Source organism: Nematolebias whitei, chromosome 6, assembly GCF_014905685.2.
Source record: "Nematolebias whitei isolate Nwh7 chromosome 6, NemWhi1, whole genome shotgun sequence".
In the NCBI taxonomy this organism is placed as follows: domain Eukaryota; kingdom Metazoa; phylum Chordata; class Actinopteri; order Cyprinodontiformes; family Rivulidae; genus Nematolebias; species Nematolebias whitei.
This window is the reverse complement of record NC_056503.1, coordinates 39,766,563-39,786,096: the sequence shown is the minus strand read 5'-3', so window position 1 is coordinate 39,786,096 and position 19,534 is coordinate 39,766,563. Positions and strand designations below refer to the sequence as shown.

Below are 19,534 nucleotides of genomic sequence, written 5' to 3'. Positions count from 1 at the left end.
GTGTATGACTACACGTCAGCTTAATTATTAATATTATTTTGTTCAGCTGTAATTCACATTTGCTCTGACTTCATAGCAGCAGCGTTGCAATGACCCATTTTCTCAGATTTGATCAATACAGTTTTATCTCATTCAGTTGACTCCTGTTCCCCAGTGTGGCTTCTGAAAGGATCAATACTAGAGTTTTTAGGTGATTCACTGAGGTTCTGTAGCTCCACAGTATCAGAGTCTTTCAGGTTGCAGCAGTTCAGTTTTGTCTTAATATGCCAGACAATTTCATCCCAGAGTCTGAAATGTAAAAAAAGACAGTCATTAAATGTCAATGTGTCCCTTTTTAAAAGTAAGTCAGGTATTAGACTGGCAGTACATGTGCAGCAGTCTGTGCGGTTGAAATGATTATAATCCAGCCCCGACTCACATTCCGCTGAGTAAAATGAGCCTCTAAATCTTTCTCATTGTTAGTGTCACTGAAGGAATTCAAAGGAACTTTGGTTCATTTTATCAGGAAGAATAGACAGAGAGAGAGGACCATCTCAGATAATCACTTTTGAAATAATGCAGCTCACCTTTTGTTCCCCTCCATCAGCCTCACTCATGTCAGATTTGATGGCTTCTGAAAGATGTGATTTTACATTCAGAAACTCATGATCTGGCATACTAAGAGGATCAATCAGAACCTCAGGAGGGACACCGGGGTGTATCCAGGATGAGGGGATGTGGATACTCCACGTCTCGGGCTGCCCAAATGTCCCTGTAGACAAAGACAAATTTTTTATGTGCCTTTTCTTATTATGAAGTTCTGGTTAATGGTGCTGAACAAATGTGACTGTGAAAGCTGTGGCTTCTTAAAATGATATATTTCTGCACATTAAAATAATCGATAAGCAAGGACGTGCATAGGAACTTGTGTTCTGGAGAAAAAAAGCTATTTGGATGTTGGATATTTATGGAGCCAATAAATATTTTAATTTGTTCTAAACGTATTCTCTCCCTTGGGTAAATCTAAGTTTTATTTATTTATTGTATATATATATATATATATATATATATATATATATATATATATATTTTTTTTTTTTTTTTCCTACCTGGATTATTGAGCATGCATCAGGATATATTGGAGAGAAATATTCCTGAGGGATCCAATAATTTTGTGGCTTTTTATGAATTTTCAGCTGAGAACTTTAAAAGATTATTTAATAGTCATTAAAGTGACAACAGGATTTCATGATAAAGCCGGCACCGTTTATTTATTGTTATTTAATCCACTGATTAAAAATTGTTATTTTTTTTTAATACATAAAATGTTTTAAAAATCGTTTCCACCCTCCGTCCCAGACCCGTCCCAGTCCGCCCGTCTGCCGGGATCAGGGTTCGCCCTTCATGAACAAGCGAGGCTGGTGTCCAGGCAACAACATTCTGTGAGTCAGCAGCTCATATGCTCCTCCGTGGTGACCAGAGGAGCATGGAAGGCCGGCCCGAGCCCAGAGTCGGCAGCACGGAGGATCTTCTGCGGTGACCAGCGGAGCTCGGAGCTGGGGAGATGATGCCCTGCACGGCCTGAGGGGGCTCCGAGGCTCCGGTGTAGAGGACCGGGGGAGCTCCATCTAGCTCGCTCTGAATTTTGTCGTCGGCCACTAAACACAAAAAATGTCTGCACTTAAGCATTAAACCACAGTGTTATCATTATTGTTTTTAAAATCTTAAAAATAGATCCAATCGCTCCTCGAGTCCGAACACCGGTAATTGAAAAAGGCGGCTCGAGTGTTATGAAAATTCTCAAACCCCTCTAGTCACTCCACCCCCTGACCAATCCCGACAGTGTTCTGATGTCACGTTTTGGTGCTGGTTCGGCCCGTTTGGAACCCCAGAGCAAAGGGTTCTGAAAAGGGGGACCGGTTCTACGAAGTGTTACTAGTGGAAAAGCCTTGGAACCGTGTCAAGTCGAGTGGAACCGTGCTGTACTGTTACTAATGGAAAAGCAGCATTAGAGGTTATCAGGGGGTAATTAACATTTTTTATAGAATGACGGCCTCGAGCCCACACTAACACCTACCGATGTATTGTCCTTGTGCACTCCAAAGGCGCACAGTTCGGTCTGTGGATGAAGTAAGCACCACTTGATCAGTGTCAACAATCTGCAGACTGGATCAAAGGAATAAAAAAGGACATGCGATAAAGTAGCAGAAGGCATTCAGACCCTTAATCATCCCTACAAGATCAGCCCAAGGTCAGACTGAGCAACATGTAGAGAAAGTGCACCAAAAAAAAAAAAAAAACGAGCTATATTTCAAACTCTGCAGGCTCCATTTCCCACGTTAAAGGCAGCATCTCATTTAGCTTGTTGAAAACCTTCCCACACACAACTCTGCGCTCTGCAGCTGCCGAGCAAAGCTGTGCTGCTGTTCTCACTCGCATCAAGGATGATTGGATTCATTAAGGATGAGCACATTTCAAGAACAGAAATAGCCAAAGACTGAGGAGAGGAAAAGTAAGACTGCTGTTCGCCTACAGCCACTTACAGCTTGATCAGATAAATGCATGATTGATAATGAGAGGCACTTTGTATTTTGCATACCTGGTAATTGAGCTGGTGTGGGCGCGCCAGGAGTGTTCAGCTGAGTCATTGGGAGAAAAGAAAAGAGTGAGAGAGAAACAAAATGTCTTCCTGGTTTCACACCAGGTCCAATCAAAGGTAAAAGGAAAAACTGAAGCTAACCTTTTGGTGATCTTTGCTCCAGCTCAAACTTCTCCATGTTGTAAATATAAATGTAGCCGACTCTGTCTGCAGCATACAGCAGCTTGTCTTCACGAGTTTGGGCCAGTTTGGTTATCTTTTCTTGGAACTTGGACTGAATTGGATAGAAGCAAACAGGATTTAAACGGGAATGAGACTACTGATCGGAACTGGTTTGATTCAGCTCACGCATCAGCAAAACAAAAGTAAAAAACAAAAACAAAGAATCAATCAGTAATCATAAGTGTTTTTTTTCTCCCTTTGCTGTTACCTGCAGACAATGGATCCATCAGATAATGTTCCTCTCCATATAGATACATGGAGGAAAAAGTATTTTCATGTAAATCGCATGAAAGTCGAGGTAAAATATAGGCACATCCTTTTCAATTTTTTACGTTTTACATAATAATACTTGATATCAAGTCTTAAAAATAACACAATTGAGGATCAACAACACATGACCACTGAACTGTTATGATTTACGTTGCAAATATTGTGTGAAAATGTGTGCAAAACCACACTCCCTCTCACGGCTTTTATGGGAGAAGCCAGAAATTATTTAGAAGCAGAAAAACAAAAAATCAAGATCAATTTTCCAAACAGAGGATGTTCCTACAAGTTCACCCCTCGGCGCTAAAAACATCAACTGACCCCAAGGTCAGACTGTGTAGTGCTCAAAAAAAAGTCAAAATGTTTAAGAGCCACATCTTAATCTTCACAGTTTTCCGTTAATGTGTTAAATGGTAAAGTTCATGTCAGTAGAATAAAAGAGAAGAAGAAAAAAAAATGCTGTAAGAATAGTTTCTGTGGTCAGGTTGCCTGGGGGAGAAATGTTTTTTTTTTTTTTTCTTTTAGGTTTACAAAGTTGAATTTGGAAAAAACATAAAACTTTTGGAAGAGCATCTGTAGAACAAACGAGACCAAAGTGAAGAAAATGTGGTGCTTTATAAAAACCAAACAGCACATCAGCACAAACAACTTGACAATAATTTAAGAAAACCAACAAAAATGGAATAAAAACAGGGAAAAAGAAAAGGCTCAAAGAATTGCTATGGCCCAGCTAACGCTCCGACATCAACTTTATTGAACTGCTGAGGCAGGACAATGAGAGAAAAGCACAAAAACAAACATTCATAGTTCCATGAACTGAAGCAATTTTAGGAAGAAAGGACCAGAATTTCTCCACACTTGTAAAGACTAAACAAAATCATACAATGGACAGTTACCTCATTATTTTTAATGAAGGTTATTCAAGGCTGCAAGTCTAAATTTCAAGAAAATGGACGCATTATCTGTTATCTGAATGTTTGCAACCAGTGAGCCATGTGGCTGTGTACTGAAAAACCATTTTTTTTTTAAATTGTGGTAAATTTTTGCATGCATGGCTTCCAAAACTGGATTGTAGGCCATGCACATTATTTCATTTCTCACCTCCACCCACATCAGTTGCCTCAACTCACCTTGGCAGCTGCCATGACGTTTTTTTTAATTTAATCTTGAGTACACTTAAAAATGAAGGTGTCAACCAGTATTTACATAACTATAATGTATCCTCAGCATGTTTTTAAGGACACTGAAGGTTGCATGTTTTCTCTCATATAGAAGTGATCCTGTGCAGGTGTGTCATGACACAGCTGCCGTGCTTTTGAATTTATGGGATATAAATTGAGAAGGGTTTGAAAAGGGAGTGAGACACCTGCAACGACTCTGTGACTATTTGTAGAGAACATCTGGACATGTCCAAAATTCAAGTGACAATAGGCAGAACCTCTGCTACTCGTGTGAATAAACTGAGGACCTTTGTGAATGTTTCAAGTAGTTTATGTAATGTTAGGCCCTAATGAGTAGACGCAAAGGTTTATGCCCTTTATAAAAGGTCAGTATTGAAAGAGAGGGTGATTTATTGGAGTCACATGGTGAGAAACTAACTGTGAATTTGTATTTTTGGTAAATCCATATTCCTTAATATATTCTATACTCTTAAAAAACCTTTATCTGAGGTTTCTGCAAAATTTCATATTTTATTTTAGCTTTGGGGATTTTTTGAATGCCTCAAAGTTCACCTCATCTCAAATCCAAGAGAGAGAGAAAGAGTTCACAGTTTGAATGAATTACCTGCAAGGAAAGTAAGAAATAAATTATATAAATATAGATTAAAATACATTATTCTTTATTCAGCAGTTTTTAAGGACTAAGGAGAGAAGTGCCATCCCTGAATAGCAAAAAGGGAAAGTGAGAAATCTAAAACCAAGTTAAAATTATATTTCTCACTATTTTGAAGCTGTTGACAAGTTTTTCTTCACTGAGCATATTCCAGAGATTCACACCCCCTGTAAAATAAGGAATATATAAATATAGTAGGATGAAAAACTCCGTGGAAAGATGTAATTACATAAGGTGCCGTAAATGGCTAATGTCACACGTCTGACCTTTGACCCCAGATGAAAGAAGAGCTGTGTCTGAGGAAAACTGCTGAAGTTTGAAGCTCTTCAGGAAAATGATGCTTGGAACACTTGGATCCAGTTCTATGTTAGAACAAAAAGATAAACGTATCAAAGTTGTTTACTGTGTTATTTCCTCACTTAATGCTTCAGAGTCACCTTCAGTATTCTGGTCTTCGGCTTCGTTGGGGCCAATAAACCGACACTGAATGTGTCCAGAAACCAGGTCCCACACAAGAATCTCTCCATCAGAGCTGCCGGTGGCCAGAAGAGATGGAGGACAGTGAACCGCACAGAGGATGTCCTTCTTATGACAGTTCTTCTGAAAAGAGACTAAACTTTTATATTTTGAAATACCAGGTAACAGGTGAATGAGGTCATTTTTGTCCGTTTGCATGGAATAGTTTCACTTTTCTATAATTTCACTTGGTTTCAACCGACTTGATAACTTGGTAAAGCTTTCCAAGTGTAAACCATTTTATAATAGAAGAAAGCTATAAAAAAGAAAAAACAGATAAAAAAAAATTGAACATGCTGCAGATCATGTACAACTTTTCATTAAAAAAAATCCTTCTTTGTGTTAGTTGGATCAGAATAAATTCATTCTTATGTTTATCCATTAAAAAAAAAAAAACAATGTTAGCTTAGCTCCTAGCTAATTAAAAGCCCTCATTAGGTTTCACATATAATTTTAAATGGGAGTTTACAAAAATTTGAAATAGCACCATTTAACCTCCATCCATTCTCTTTTACTCGCTTATTCCATTTTGGGTCACATGTTTGAGCATTTTGTAACATTTATCTTTGACAGACAAGAAAAAAAGGATATAATCAAATAATTTATTTTACTTTAACCAGAAGCCAAATATTGCAAATCTGAGCAATCACAGCAAATGTCATACCATTCGCCACCTAAAATGTTTAATTAAATAATAATAATAAAAATAAGTAGCCTCATTGTAGAGATAAAAAGCTCTTGGATTAAATTGATTTCCATCCAAATTAGACAATTTATGAATGTCAAAAGGTTTTCACTCTACTTAAGAAACTAATCCATGTGTTCCACATGAATAAACAACTAATTTCGTGTCAAAGCCCCGACTAAGCCAAACACTGGTCCTGCTGCTATCACTGATGCAAACTGATTAAAATGTGCTTTTTTTATGAGCCTATTCTTACAATAATCAACCAGAAGATTTGTTCTGAGTTGTTCTCATGTGAAACTGCTCTCACCACAAGCTGAATTAAGGAAAGCAGATGTTGGGAGTGTTCCTGTTACACCCCTGCAAATAGGGGCGGAAGAATCACGAGAGTGATTTTAAGTTGCTTCCTCTCAGCAGTTTAATGGAATAAATATAAACATAATACATGTCCCTCAATGTCAAAGTGGAAAATAAACTAATTAATAAAGCAAAATATTAAACTGCTAAAAATCAGTGTTTCCACATATTTCTGTACACTCAAATAATAACAAGTTCCTAGTTTCTGCCGTTAGCTTAACAGCTACACAACTGACAAACTGACACAGAAACATTGTCTAAAAACTCATGAAACAACAAAAAAACACCTAAAGTTCATAAAATAATAAATGATTACCTATAAAAGCTAATTAATAAACCAAAATAAGAAGATATAGCTAAATATCTTATAACATGGTTCCTCACAAAAAAGACAGTTAGCACAGCTTTTAAGCTTCTACCGTTAGCTTAGAGCCATTTCGTTCAAAATTGAATAAAGTGTTATTTAAAAATTATTAATAAATATTCCATTAAATAAATAAATGTTCCCATGAAATAAAACATGTATATAGAAAATGTAGTTTTTTTCCCTAGATTTATTTATTTATTTCAAGGTTTATTTATTTATTTAAAGATCTATTTTTATTTATTCCAAGATTTATTTATTTATTTAGTTATTTAATAATGGAGTTTCAATTTGTGACACTTATTTTGTAAAGCTACTTTACATATTTCAGGGGCTTTTATTTTTTAACCCGTTCTTCATTTTTATCTCTTTTCATTTCATGTTCTTATATTCAAACGATGGGGCGGGATTTTCTCTCTTTTTTGACCAATCAGAGCAAAGTATTCCCCCCAGTGAGCTCTGCGGGGTCCAACAGAGAAGACCCCGCCCCCTCATTTGAATATAACATGAAATAACAAGCACTTAAAATGAAAAACGGGGTTAAAAAAAACAAAAGCCCCAGAAATATGTAAACAAAATTATCACAAAATGAAACTCCATTAACTAACTAAATAAATAAATAAATATATCTTGAATTAAATAAAAAAAATTTGAAATGAATTCAAATAAATCTTGAAATAAATATTTAAAAAAAACAAATCTTAGAAAAATCCAAACATTTTCTATTTTAATGTCATGGGAACATTTATTTATTTATTTGAATATTTATTAATATTTTTTTAAATAACACTTATTTATTTATTTATTAAATTTTGAATGAAATGGATCTCCATATTTAACAGCCATTACGTACACCGCAGATGTACAGAAATACTACATCAAACTACTCAAAACTAAAAAAAAAAAAAAAGCTTCTAACGTTTACAAAATAATAAATAATTGTCTCTAAAATGTCTTTAAAATATACAGGATACAATTAAATAATATTTCAATCAGCATTACCTGTGAATAGAGGAGAAAGAAGCACTAGTTATTTTAAGTTGCTTCCTCTCTCAGCAGTTTAATGGAATGAGGAGAGCGCATCCGCCCCCTAGTGGTGAATATGGAACTAACCGTCAATCCCAGAAAAGGCTTTCTAGCTGATTACTCTACTGGATTACTGTATGGATTGCAATTTCCTTAAATTAAACAATACTAACATTAATGCAACATGAAAAATAGTTTGCAAACAATTTTAAATCGTTTATAGACTTATGTGGAAAATGAATTAATATTTATTCTAAACCATTTTAATGTTATGAAATCAACAAATAATAGTTCTTCAACCCTGCATGCCAATGTGAAATAGTTTGCTCTGCTAGGCCATGTTGAAAAATTTGTATGAGATGCAACACACTGTTGACCATCTGGAGGAGCAAAAACACTGAGAGTGAGGCAGAGAAGCTCGCTGGCTTAAGGGAAGCAGAGTGATGCATATAAACCAAACCATTGATCTCCCCCCTGCAAGCTATAAATGCAAAACAATTTCAAGAGAGCCCTCTGTAGATAATCAAAGGGGTCACTTTTCTTCTTGGCGACCATAATGCAATCTTTCTGCACTGATAATGGCTGTCTTAGGGGGTGAATGTAACCACCAGCCATGATGAAAGAGATTTAAGGTCTCTGAAAGTCACCCCTTCCCATGGATCTAGTTTTAGAGAATCAGTTTTCCCTTCTATGGCTCATGTGGAGAAAATTGCATCCTGCATTTGGAGATAAGTTGAATGTGTTACACAGACAAAAGCAGGAAACTATCTGCTTTCTTATACTTTTGAAGTATTATGTGATTTTAAAAGAAGGCTTCATCTTCATCCATCTATTATCTTTACCCTCTTTGTCCTTTCTGGGTTGCAGAGAGCTGGCGTCTATCTCCAGCAGTCACTGAGCCAGAGGCGGAGTACACCCTGGACAGGTTGCATCATGTCCATCACAGGGCCACGTAGAGACAAATAATCATTCACACTCACTCACACCTACAGATAATTTGGAGTAGAGACGTGCCGTTCATGAACAATTCAAATCCTTTTCAAAATGAACAAAGGGAACTGTGTCTAGGAGAGCTTATTTTCTATTTTTACTTTCTTGCGTTTTCCTCCTTAGATGCAAAATTACTCATTTGATTTGATGAAAATGAATCAAGGAGAATAAGCAAACAGGAGGAGTGCAACAGTTGTCAGATATGGCAACTATGTCAGGAGGAGGAGGTGTTAGCATGCTTGAGAAGTCGTGTGGTATGGTTCTACTGCATTATATACAGTCATGCGTAGTGACGTGACTAACCATCTAAAATTGAACCATTATTTAAAACGGAACAGATCTACCACTTCTGACTCTGTTCAAAGCACCATAAATCCCACCTCTAATTTAGAATTACCAGTCAACCTAAAATACTTTTTTTTTTTTTTTTAATTATGTGAGAGGAGTACCCGGAAAAGAAAAAAAAAAAAAAAATGCACGTATGAAGAGAACATGCAAACTCCACCAAGAAAGGCCTCATGCTGGGAGATGATCCTTTGACCTTCCTGATGTGAGGCAACAGCTCTAATCATTGCTCCATCATACTGCTCGTGATTTTTTGTGTGAAAACCAAACTATTGACTGTGAGAAGCCATTTTCCCTTACACCCGTTAATGACAATTAAACCTTTCAGTGCAGCCATATAAAAAACAGTGGTTTTGTTATTTTTGTCGGTTTGTTGTGTTCTGTACACCATTCCTTTATGTTTGAATGGATCTCTAGAAGTCATGAACATTCAGCAATGTAATCAAATTAATCAGTCAGATATTTATTAAACTTTTAAAACACGAAGTGTAACGTGGTGGTGGTGCGTAGGAGAGCTAGCTTAGCATTAGCAGCATGTGCTCCAGCGTAGCTTGGAACAGAGCGACAGAACGTTGATTCCCACTTGCAGTTTACTACATAACTTAGAAAACCATACAATACTAAGTCTCCAGGGCGCCAAGTCTGATATTCATACATGAATATATAGAGAGTATAGTCCGTATATCCTTCACCACTCGTTACTGAGGTTGAGCGGAGCAGCTAAAAGTGTACACACTGTACAGATCCCAGCTACACTACTGACTTCTATAATGAGTTATGACATATCAAATAGAGCTGTCAATTCTAACCTGAACCCGGAACCCTGCACCGCCCAACCCGGATTCGAAGTGGCTCAAGTCGTAATAATGTGCTTAATGTGCGGACTGGGCCGGTGTTGGGCTTTTTATTGCATCAAGGATGCGCCAATATATGCAAACATGGCTTGCCAGAGTACACTTGCCGCACGTGGCCATTTCACTGCACATTGACCAGCTGGTTAAAAGAGGTAAAAAGTTCTGCTATGCTTCAGGTGGACTACTGCTAGCATCGGCCCAAATTGACGTTCATTCAGCCGCTGCACTCAGCGAATGTGCGCGGCCGACAACCCAAACAGGTGAGATCACAAAACATCTGACATGTCAGAGCAGGGTCCAATGCAGGCAGAAACAGGGGAAACATTTAATGCACTTTGATGGTTCCTCAGCTCCACTCTTGTGTTTTCTTTTGCTGCATCGTACTCAAACTGTGGTATTCCTGGGTAAAAACATGCTGGATTTTATTGAAGTAACACTTACAAGTGTAGTGAACTTAATCTGGGGTCAAGACTAAGCCTAAGGTCAAAACTCTTGACCTTAAGAACCTTGTGGGACAGGAACTGTCATTTCATTGATTTGAATCCAGAAATACAGGTTCACCCATCCTGAGACTCTCTTTCTTGAAAATTCAAGTGAAAAGAACACTCTCTTTTTTATTATCATTACTATTTTACAAATGTTGATAATCAAAGTGTCTTAGTTCAAACCATTTTAGATGTTGCAGTGAACTAATCAACTTTATTAACTGTGAAACAGTGTAATGATTTTTGATTGCTTATGCAGAGTTAGAATTCATGTTAAGGTCTGTTACAGATTTTTATGCATTTTCTGACTTCTGTCTTCGAATGAGCAAGTGTACGTTTCCAGGGTCAGGAATCGAAGCAGACATGCGGTGGAACAACTGTCTTGTTTATATCCTCTCAGACGTCAACAGAGGGGGTTTTGGCACCTGTTTCTAAAACTCGCCAAAACAAAACTCTCTCTGTCTGTGAGAACATTTCTGATCTGTTCCATAACAATTCTTGCTGCATTCTAACCTTTTACGTCACAAAACACACCCCGTCTGGTCGGTTCTGGCCAATGGGAATACTCCCGTATGAACCGGGAAAAGAGCTCTTTAAAATGTCGGTACTTCCTGGTCTAACCAGTGCTGTGAGGGTTCTACTCGGTTCGGTTGAGTTCAGTTCTGTTCAGTTCTGTGCGGAGAAGCCCAGTTCTGGGAGCCGGGAAGATCCTGACATGACAACAGAGCTCTTCCGAGTTTCATGGGATTATAACATCTTCACCGAGGTGAGCTGTGGCGGACAGTCTCGCCATTACTTCGGACGAGTAACAGCATCCTACGGAGACGCTGAAGGGTGCGTTAAACGGAATCTCGCCTGAGACATCTCCAGGTAAAAGAGTCGATTTCACCACCTAAGTGTACTGTAAGGAAAAGCTGAAGAAAGCCCGGAGAGTGCCGTTCTGTCAACACTCCCTCAAACACCATCTTATTCCCTCTAAACTTCTTTCCCATCTTTAAACTCCTCTCTCAAGTAGAAATTCTTCCAGATATTTAGAAATGTCTGTGTAAAGTGCTCATCCACCGCCGTGTGGGTAAAAGATCATAATTGTACAGTTTTCATAAATGTCTGTGGTGACGCAACGGAAAAATCATGGCCGTATGATTTTTCCTGATTGATTGCTTATGTTGTTATTTTCATAATTTGCCAAATTAATGTAAATGTTTGATGTTAAACTTTGATTCTGTAAATAAATGACCGCATTCATTTTGATGGGTCAAATATAAATGACGTCTCACGTTTGCATTTCATTAAATTCAATGCACGTTTTATTCAGTTCAGAAAAATGAGGAATCCGTGTTAATTGATGAATATATCTGAGCATCTGTTCATCTACACAAGCAACATGGCAAAAGATCGCACATGTTGAAGCTTGGAGATAAAAACCATTTTGGCACAAGATCATACAAGCAATAGCCAGTGAAGAATGATTTAAACCACCTTATGGAAGGAAACTTAAAGAACAACAAACAACACTTAATTTGTAATCCAGCCTCTAATTTAGCAGGTAGTCAGGAGAAAATAATCCTAACAGGGAACAAATACAGTATTATCTGTGTATATTTTTAGCAGGGAACATCATTATACTATGGGAAATGCCTTTTCTTGTTGGGATTTGGAGTCTGCAGGAGCTGCTTTGAACTGCCATGTTGTATTTGTTTAAACCAGAGTTTACACATCAGAGACGTGGGGAATAAAGTCCCACCTACTCCCTTATGACTTGACAACTCTTATTAGTTCACATGATTAAATTAAAGAGTCAGTCTAAGAAGTTTGTTTACACAAGAGGAACTTGTAGCAGCCTATAGAGTCTGTGGGTCCTCTTCCAGCCTCAGTTCTTCCATATTTGATCCGTAGGAATTAAACTTTGTTTTAAATCAAAGACTGCATGAAAAAAGTGAATGAGGTAAAGGGGAAGTGCACATTTCTTTCTGCTCTAAAGCACAAACTCATGTGAAAAGATTGAGGCAATAGATAATATTCATAAAAAAAAAAAACAGACTGCATAAGCAGATTTTATCCTTTCAAAACCTGATTTGTGTCTACAACTAAACTACGTGTTAAAAATGTTTAATTTGTATTGTAATGCAGTCTCATATTGAGATAAACCTGCTTTTATAGGCTAAAGTAAAAATATGTTATTTTAGTTAAAAACTGCATGTGCCCTCCACTTCATAGATAAAATGGTAATTCAACAAAACAATGACTTGTGCTTCCCCCTGAAGCATTTTTGCTCCCAACATTAACAAAATAAGAAATAAAACTATTTTATTAAAAGACTGACAGCTGCTGTTTTACAAATGGAGACCACCAAATACACACTTTCAACAGTACTCATAATAAGCAGGACAAATGGAGAGTTTGATATTTAATTTGTTCAAGACTTTTCTAATCAGAATTACCAGATCATTTGTCCATGAAGGCTGCAGATTCTGGACATGTCTGTCATCAAATACATCCTGAAAAATACAGATGTTTAAAAAACATGAGAATATTTAGGAGTAAACAAAAAACCTCATGCCTTTTATTTTAGTTGCTTTAGGATAAAATGCTGCACATCTAATGCATGGTATGAATCATTCCAGCTTGGCATAACAATGTAAAAATAAAATGCTCTATAATGGAAAAGTGATGCATCTGTATAATTATTCATGAGTGGATTGCAAAGAAACAATCCCCTAAGAATCCTTTTGTACTTACTGAATAAATGTCAATCCTGCAGTCTTTTCTGACAGCCGTCACACAGCTTCGAACATGAATTGCAAAAGCTCAGCATGGACTCAAATTTATATTGAACACTTGCCAAATATCACATTATTACTCACAAATTCCTTTGAACTTTAAGAAAGATGCAGTCACACACCTCTTGGCATTTACCTTCAAAAGAAAAAAAAAATGATTTTTTTTTTCTTTTCCACAGTTAAGAATATTTCAGACGTTTCTCTTTTTTTTTTAAGACTGGGGTGGAAACTATCAAAAGCTACCTTTCTTTAATGTCTTCAGGCGCTGACCGCTGTTGAAGTTCCATATATTTAAGCATCCATTTCTTCCACCTGTAACGAGTCTACAACCACAACACTCCATGAAGTAAAACCAAATAAATTCTATAAAATATTAAACTACTATCTAAACTGTACCTGAACTAGTTGACTTTACTAGAAACTCGTGAGGAAACCCGTTGCCTTAAACCATTCTAGGTTTTACACAAAGAAGAAACTAAACATGTTTAGTTGTGTCAACTTAGAACCTCAGTACAATGTAGTAAACATATTTAGTCTTTACTAAAATTGATTAGTCCTCATAAATTTCTTCCTAGTTGTATAAAATTATTTTAAGCTAAACTTACATAACCATATAAAGCAAATAACCAATAGGACATTTAAAGCTACTAATGTTTTGTTAAAATAATAACATTTACTCTAATGTAATTAAACCTTTGATCTTCAAATGGTATTGAATGCAACATAAAATTTTACAAAAGAGAAGAAATCAAATATAAAGATAAGATGGAACTTTATTGATACCGTAGGAAATTGTTGTGCCAGAGTTTCAGTACAAAGGAGCATACTGTATGTTCTGCCGTAAACGTCACACCGCCCTATAAGTCGCATCAGTCCAAATTTGTCTGAAGTGGAAAAATCCATAAATATGTCGCTTTGCCGTATACGTCTCTTCTATTATCTGTCACCACTGATTCGTCACATTTGTTGCGCGTCACCACTGACAACCCAGAAATGTGGGAAGGTGTTGTGCCAAAAATCGATTGGCTGCCAAATGGCGGCCGCAGGAGCATGCACAGGAGGATTTTAACAAGAATTTAACAAGATTAACATTTAAAAGCAATTATTTGTTTGCTCAAAATTATAGTAAAGATGTGTCTCAGTCTAACTTTTGCTTGATAAAAGGACTTCAACGGTCAAATCAACTGTATTTCAAAAGCCGATACGAGGAAGTAAGAATGCGCAGAGGGACGAGTCGCTGCTCATTTCTTCAAAATTTAATAAGATAACCGCCGTGGACCGCTTCCGGGTCTGTTTTATGCCGCTCCTGCGGTGACTGTGAGAACGAGGGCCAAGAGTGGAACGGAGCTCGTCCTCCGGCTCAGCGTCCTCCCCCGATGTCCACCCCGAGAAGATGAGAGGTTCCGGAGACGAGGAGAAACTCTGCTGGGAGGTCAGGTGGCCTCCCCGGAGCTGGGACCTTCTTTTTTTTGTTTCCTTCAAGTACCAGGAGGGGTGAAGGTAAGATCTCTATCCTGGCTGTGTCATCCTCGTGTACGAACAGGTTCAGACCGAAACCTGCTGCACCAGATCATGATCTCCCCCATCTGCATGGGCTCGAGCATACCAGTGGGTGAAGCCGAGGGGGACCTGCCTGCCTGATTCTGGTGTGGTCGGTCCTTACTGTCAGGAGTTTCAAGTGGGCAGAGCAGGAAAGAACCCATTGTTGCAGGCAGGACTCGAAGGCAGGATGTAAAATAAGAAATACTTTAATAATAACGAAAAATAAACAAGCTGGCGTGGCAGCATAAACTTACACGAACCAGGACATGGAAATCTCGAGGAACACAAGAGGATACCAGACAATGGACCGACAAAGACTGAGACACAGACCAGGACTTATATACACAGACTAGTCGAGACAACTTACAAACACCTGGAGGACACATGGGTGGAATCAGGGTAATTAATGAGAGACGGACACAAACTGACAGAGGGATACCATCCTTACATCTTTAAAGATGATCTTGTTAAAAACCTTTTTAGCACCATAATAGATAAATTTATTAAAACACCTGGTTTTTCTTGTCCATTTTTGTCAATACTTGTGTCAAAAAATGTCCTATGTGTAAATAATTTACACCCTTTTTCCAGGAGAAGTAGAACTTTCAAAATCTGTCAAGTATTTACCATTCTTGTGTAACTAAATGCCTAAAACTGTGTGTTATAAGAAGAACACAAAAAAAGCATTGAATTTTCTTCAACTTTCTTTTTATAGATTCTTGAAAAATGCAGATTGAATTAGATTTTTGCAATCTCAGAAATTGTCAAACTATTTTACGTGTTTTACATTTCTGAAGCTTTCTGAGTCCATGTTACAGGCTGGTATATTTGTGAATAGCCAGGCGTTTTTTTTATTTTAGCTGTGGTAATTTCGGAAACAATTCCTGTCCACCTGAAGACAGAGATCCACATGACACACCCCAAGGTGTGCTTCTGTGGCACAGAGTGCACTTTTTCCTTCCCAGCACTGTATTTTCTCTTGTGCACTCATTTTTGCAGGTTGGGATAGGGAAGTGGTCTTGAGTTGGAGGACGAGGTGGGCCGGTCAGTGGCACGCCGATTAGGTGGGCACTCAGCTCCTTCTGGAAAGCCTGGCGTGTCATGGCCTTCTGCTGCTGTGCCTTGCTGAGCTACTTGTGCACAATGAAACTGTGACTGCAATGTCCAGCAGGTGCTGAAAAACAGCCATTGGACATCTTTTGGTTTTCCTGTGTATGTTTGTTCCCAACATCTGGTCAGAGGTATCCACACCCTCCATGTATTTGTTGTATTCAGCCACTGCTGTAGGCCTGGGTACGGGGATCCTCTGACTTTGCCCATCATTGCCCTTCTGCTACCGCAGGGCAGTTTCCCCAGTGTAAAGAGGATGGACAGTGGTGCACATGGACACTTCCCTGGTTGACAAAGAGCAACTCACTGTTACGTATCCATCAAATGGAGTCTCTTTTTGATTTTTTGTTGAGGGCATTTTCTTGGGTTGTGGGGACACCAACGGTTGACAAAGAGCAACTCACTGTTACGTATCCATCAAATGGAGTCTCTTTTTGATTTTTTGTTGAGGGCATTTTCTTGGGTTGTGGGGACACCAACCCTGCCCTGGCGGTAAGTGCCACACGCTCCAAACCCTTGTTGGCTCAGATAATGAAAAAGAAGAGGGCTGGTGTAAAAATGTCACAGTACACTATATAGCCACTGCCCAGGTAGACTTTCTTCACAAGCTCTGTGACCACATCGAAAGAAAGCCCCTTCCCTGAAGCTGCATTGGTCTTGCCAGTGTAGAGCTTGTAATCTAGTGTAACCATCAGCCGGCACAAAGAACTTTAGCCCCCACTTTGTCAGCTTGTCCCTCGTATACAGTTTGACTTTTATCCGGGCTTTAGTGGCAACCATCCTTTCATCTACAGAAATATGCTGCTTTGGATGATAAACACTTTTGCAGCTTGTTCTAATCATCTCCAGGAGAGGTTTTAGTTTTTGGAGTGGGTCATACTCTGTTCCCCTTTTCTCCTCATTTGCTGTATCATCACTCATATGAAGGTTGCTAGTGATAACAGTGAACGTACTTCTGGACATCACTGTAGCGGGGAAGGCCACGTGAAATATAGTTGTTTTTGTTTGTGTTCACCAAAAATTCTGACATTTTGGGGTAATTGCAGCAACAAGCTCAGGTATTTTTTTAGTTCTTCGGGCATGAGTTCAGTCCATCTGTCTATCCTCCTTCCCATGGCCTGTTTCTTCCAAACATAGTTATTGGTGTTGGCACATATAACTTTGAGGACCTCTTTGTCAAAAAACAGAGCAAAGATGTCACCTGGTGCTTGGTTAAGTGCAGGCTGTACACCAGGGCAACGTTTGGGGGCGAATCGAGGTGGGTGAATGTTGTGAGTGTTGGGGTCTGCCTCTGTTTTCTAGCAGATTGTTTCTTGAGGCCTCAACAGTGACCGGGTACGTGCAAAACCTCCAGCAGCATGAACTCCACGGCGTTGGCCCCAGACGTGATTCCTTCCACGGTTGTCTGGCCCTTCATCAGAAGGATTTTGTGGTTGAGAAGGTGACAGAGAAGACATGGCTCCTGTTCATCTTCCTCAACAAGTCTCCTGGGGGACTCTCTTCTCTCGTGTGCTCTTCCTTGAAATTTCCTCTTATATTCACAAACCGACCAAGAAGAAAATGTCCAAAAATCACAGTAGCAAAAACTACAAAAAAAAAACGGTAAAATCATAGCAAAAAACCCAGCCAAAATATGGCAAAAACACAGTGAAAAACCTGCAAAGATTGCAAAAACAATAAAATCTCTTCAGGAAAAAAAAAAACTATAACTATTATTTACAAGATTCTGATTTATTTACACAGAATATACCTCTAAAACTTAGCTAAACTCCAAGAAATCGCACCAAAAGTTTGATTGGATACTGCCCCCGTCACACAAACACCTGCAGCTGCTGCTCATTTTTCCCCTCTCTCCACATGGCACTCAGTCATTACTGTAATGCATGTAAAGCATCAGAAAGCCCCGTTTCACAGCTTTCAGGGGCAGTTTGAATGATTAAAATTGCACAAAGTAGCGAGGAGTTACGGTAATTTGACATATACATGAGCCGCGGTGTCACCGGTGACCCCTGTTTTAATAGATGTTTTGTTTTGATTTGATCTGATTAATCTCTGCTTAACAAAATCATTACACTCTGTAGTTTAGCAGAAAAGTACATTTGATTTAATAATGAATTCAATTCATTTCAGTTTCTTTATTTAGCGCCAAGTCGCAACAGAAGTTGTCTCAGGGAACTGAACAGAAATATTCATATATAAAATAAGTTAACAGAAACATTCATATTTTAAAAATAATAATTTAACATTATTTATGTGAGGAGCAGACTGCTTTAAATTTAACACCATTGCAGAACTCTCATCTTGAGCAAGCATGAAGGCGACAGTGGAAAGGAAAATCTCAGGAGGAAGAAACCTTTAGCAGAACCAGGCCCAAGACAACATTTTTACAAAACACTAAATAATAATGAATGATTACTAAAAAGTTTAAATACAATTAATATCAGGGTTAAGATTGTACCTTCTTCCTTTGGGGTCAAATGCCATGCAAGTGACGGAGGTCAGATCATCTGTGCCGAGAAACTCAAAAACCTGACGTCCAGTGGTAACGTCCCAGACTTTCACCACCTAAAACCAGTTTTAAAACAAACTAGAGAAATTGCATTTCCTGCAAAAATGCAGTGTGAACGCTTATTGCTGAAGAACTTGTAGAAAAACAGCTGAAATTTGATTAAAAAAACATGCTGAATTGTAGCTGAAATGTAAAAACGGGCCTAAATTAGCAGATGAAAGCAGAAAGACCACACATCTACTTAATCATGTTTCAATAAGCAGCAATGAGCACAAAATCAGGAAATTTGCTAAAAAATAGCTGAAATTAGCAACAAACAAACAGAGAAGTATCTGAAAAGGCAGCTAAGAAGCTTAAACTACCAGAAAGAAGCAGAAAGAGTTAAATGAGTGCCAAAAAAAAAAACTAACAGAAAAAACTTAAAGGAGCATGGTGAGCTGAAATGAGCAGAAATGACCACGAAAAACTAGAATTTATCTGGAAACAGCTGAAATTAATGTTAAAAAGCTAGCTGAAAATGTAGAACAAGCTTAAATGAACAAGAACACGGAAAAAACAAGTTTACCCAATTAGGCTGAAAGAAGCAGAAATTAGCACAAAAACGCATCTGAAAAAACGCTTAAATGATCAAAAAACAACTGAAAAGTAGCTAAAAAGTCAGAAAGAAGTGTAAATTACCAGAAGAAAGTGGAGAGAGCACATTTTTCCTGAATTAGACTGAAAAAAGTTGAAATTAATGCAAAAAATGTGGAATTAGCTGAAAAAGCTAAAATTAGCATAAAACAGCTAAATGGTAGCCAACATGGCAGAAAACGTTGAAACTTACATAAATAGGTTGAAAAGACTAATAAGCTGAATTTAGCAGAAGTTAAGCACAAAAATGGTTCAGTTTAGCAGAAAGAATCTGAAAGCAGCACAAAATAGCTGAACAAACAGCTGAAAGTAGCTGAAAATAAGTTTAAATTTGCACAAGGAAGCTGAAAGAAGCTGAACCGGAACGCTTCTGAGGGAGGGGGGAACTGGGAGCCTCCGCGGCTGGAGGTGGGGCCTGGGGGTCCGGAATAAGACCCG

General features: G+C 38.2%; 1 protein-coding gene across 1 annotated transcript in view; it reads right to left on the bottom strand.

Moving 5' to 3' along the window:
- Positions 1-276: 276 nt before the first annotated feature.
- wdr95 (WD40 repeat domain 95) overlaps positions 277-19,534 on the bottom strand; it is a 32,750-nt gene continuing 13,492 nt past the window's right edge. The window contains exons 17-29 of the mRNA XM_037677878.1: positions 18,413-18,519; positions 13,546-13,625; positions 13,387-13,438; positions 13,262-13,307; positions 12,964-13,020; positions 5,338-5,500; positions 5,167-5,262; positions 5,009-5,067; positions 2,720-2,852; positions 2,579-2,618; positions 2,057-2,145; positions 567-751; positions 277-288 (exon numbers count right to left, since the gene is read on the bottom strand). Coding sequence (XP_037533806.1) covers positions 277-288; positions 567-751; positions 2,057-2,145; positions 2,579-2,618; positions 2,720-2,852; positions 5,009-5,067; positions 5,167-5,262; positions 5,338-5,500; positions 12,964-13,020; positions 13,262-13,307; positions 13,387-13,438; positions 13,546-13,625; positions 18,413-18,519 — 1,119 coding nt within the window. The remainder of the gene's footprint in view (positions 289-566; positions 752-2,056; positions 2,146-2,578; positions 2,619-2,719; positions 2,853-5,008; positions 5,068-5,166; positions 5,263-5,337; positions 5,501-12,963; positions 13,021-13,261; positions 13,308-13,386; positions 13,439-13,545; positions 13,626-18,412; positions 18,520-19,534) is intronic.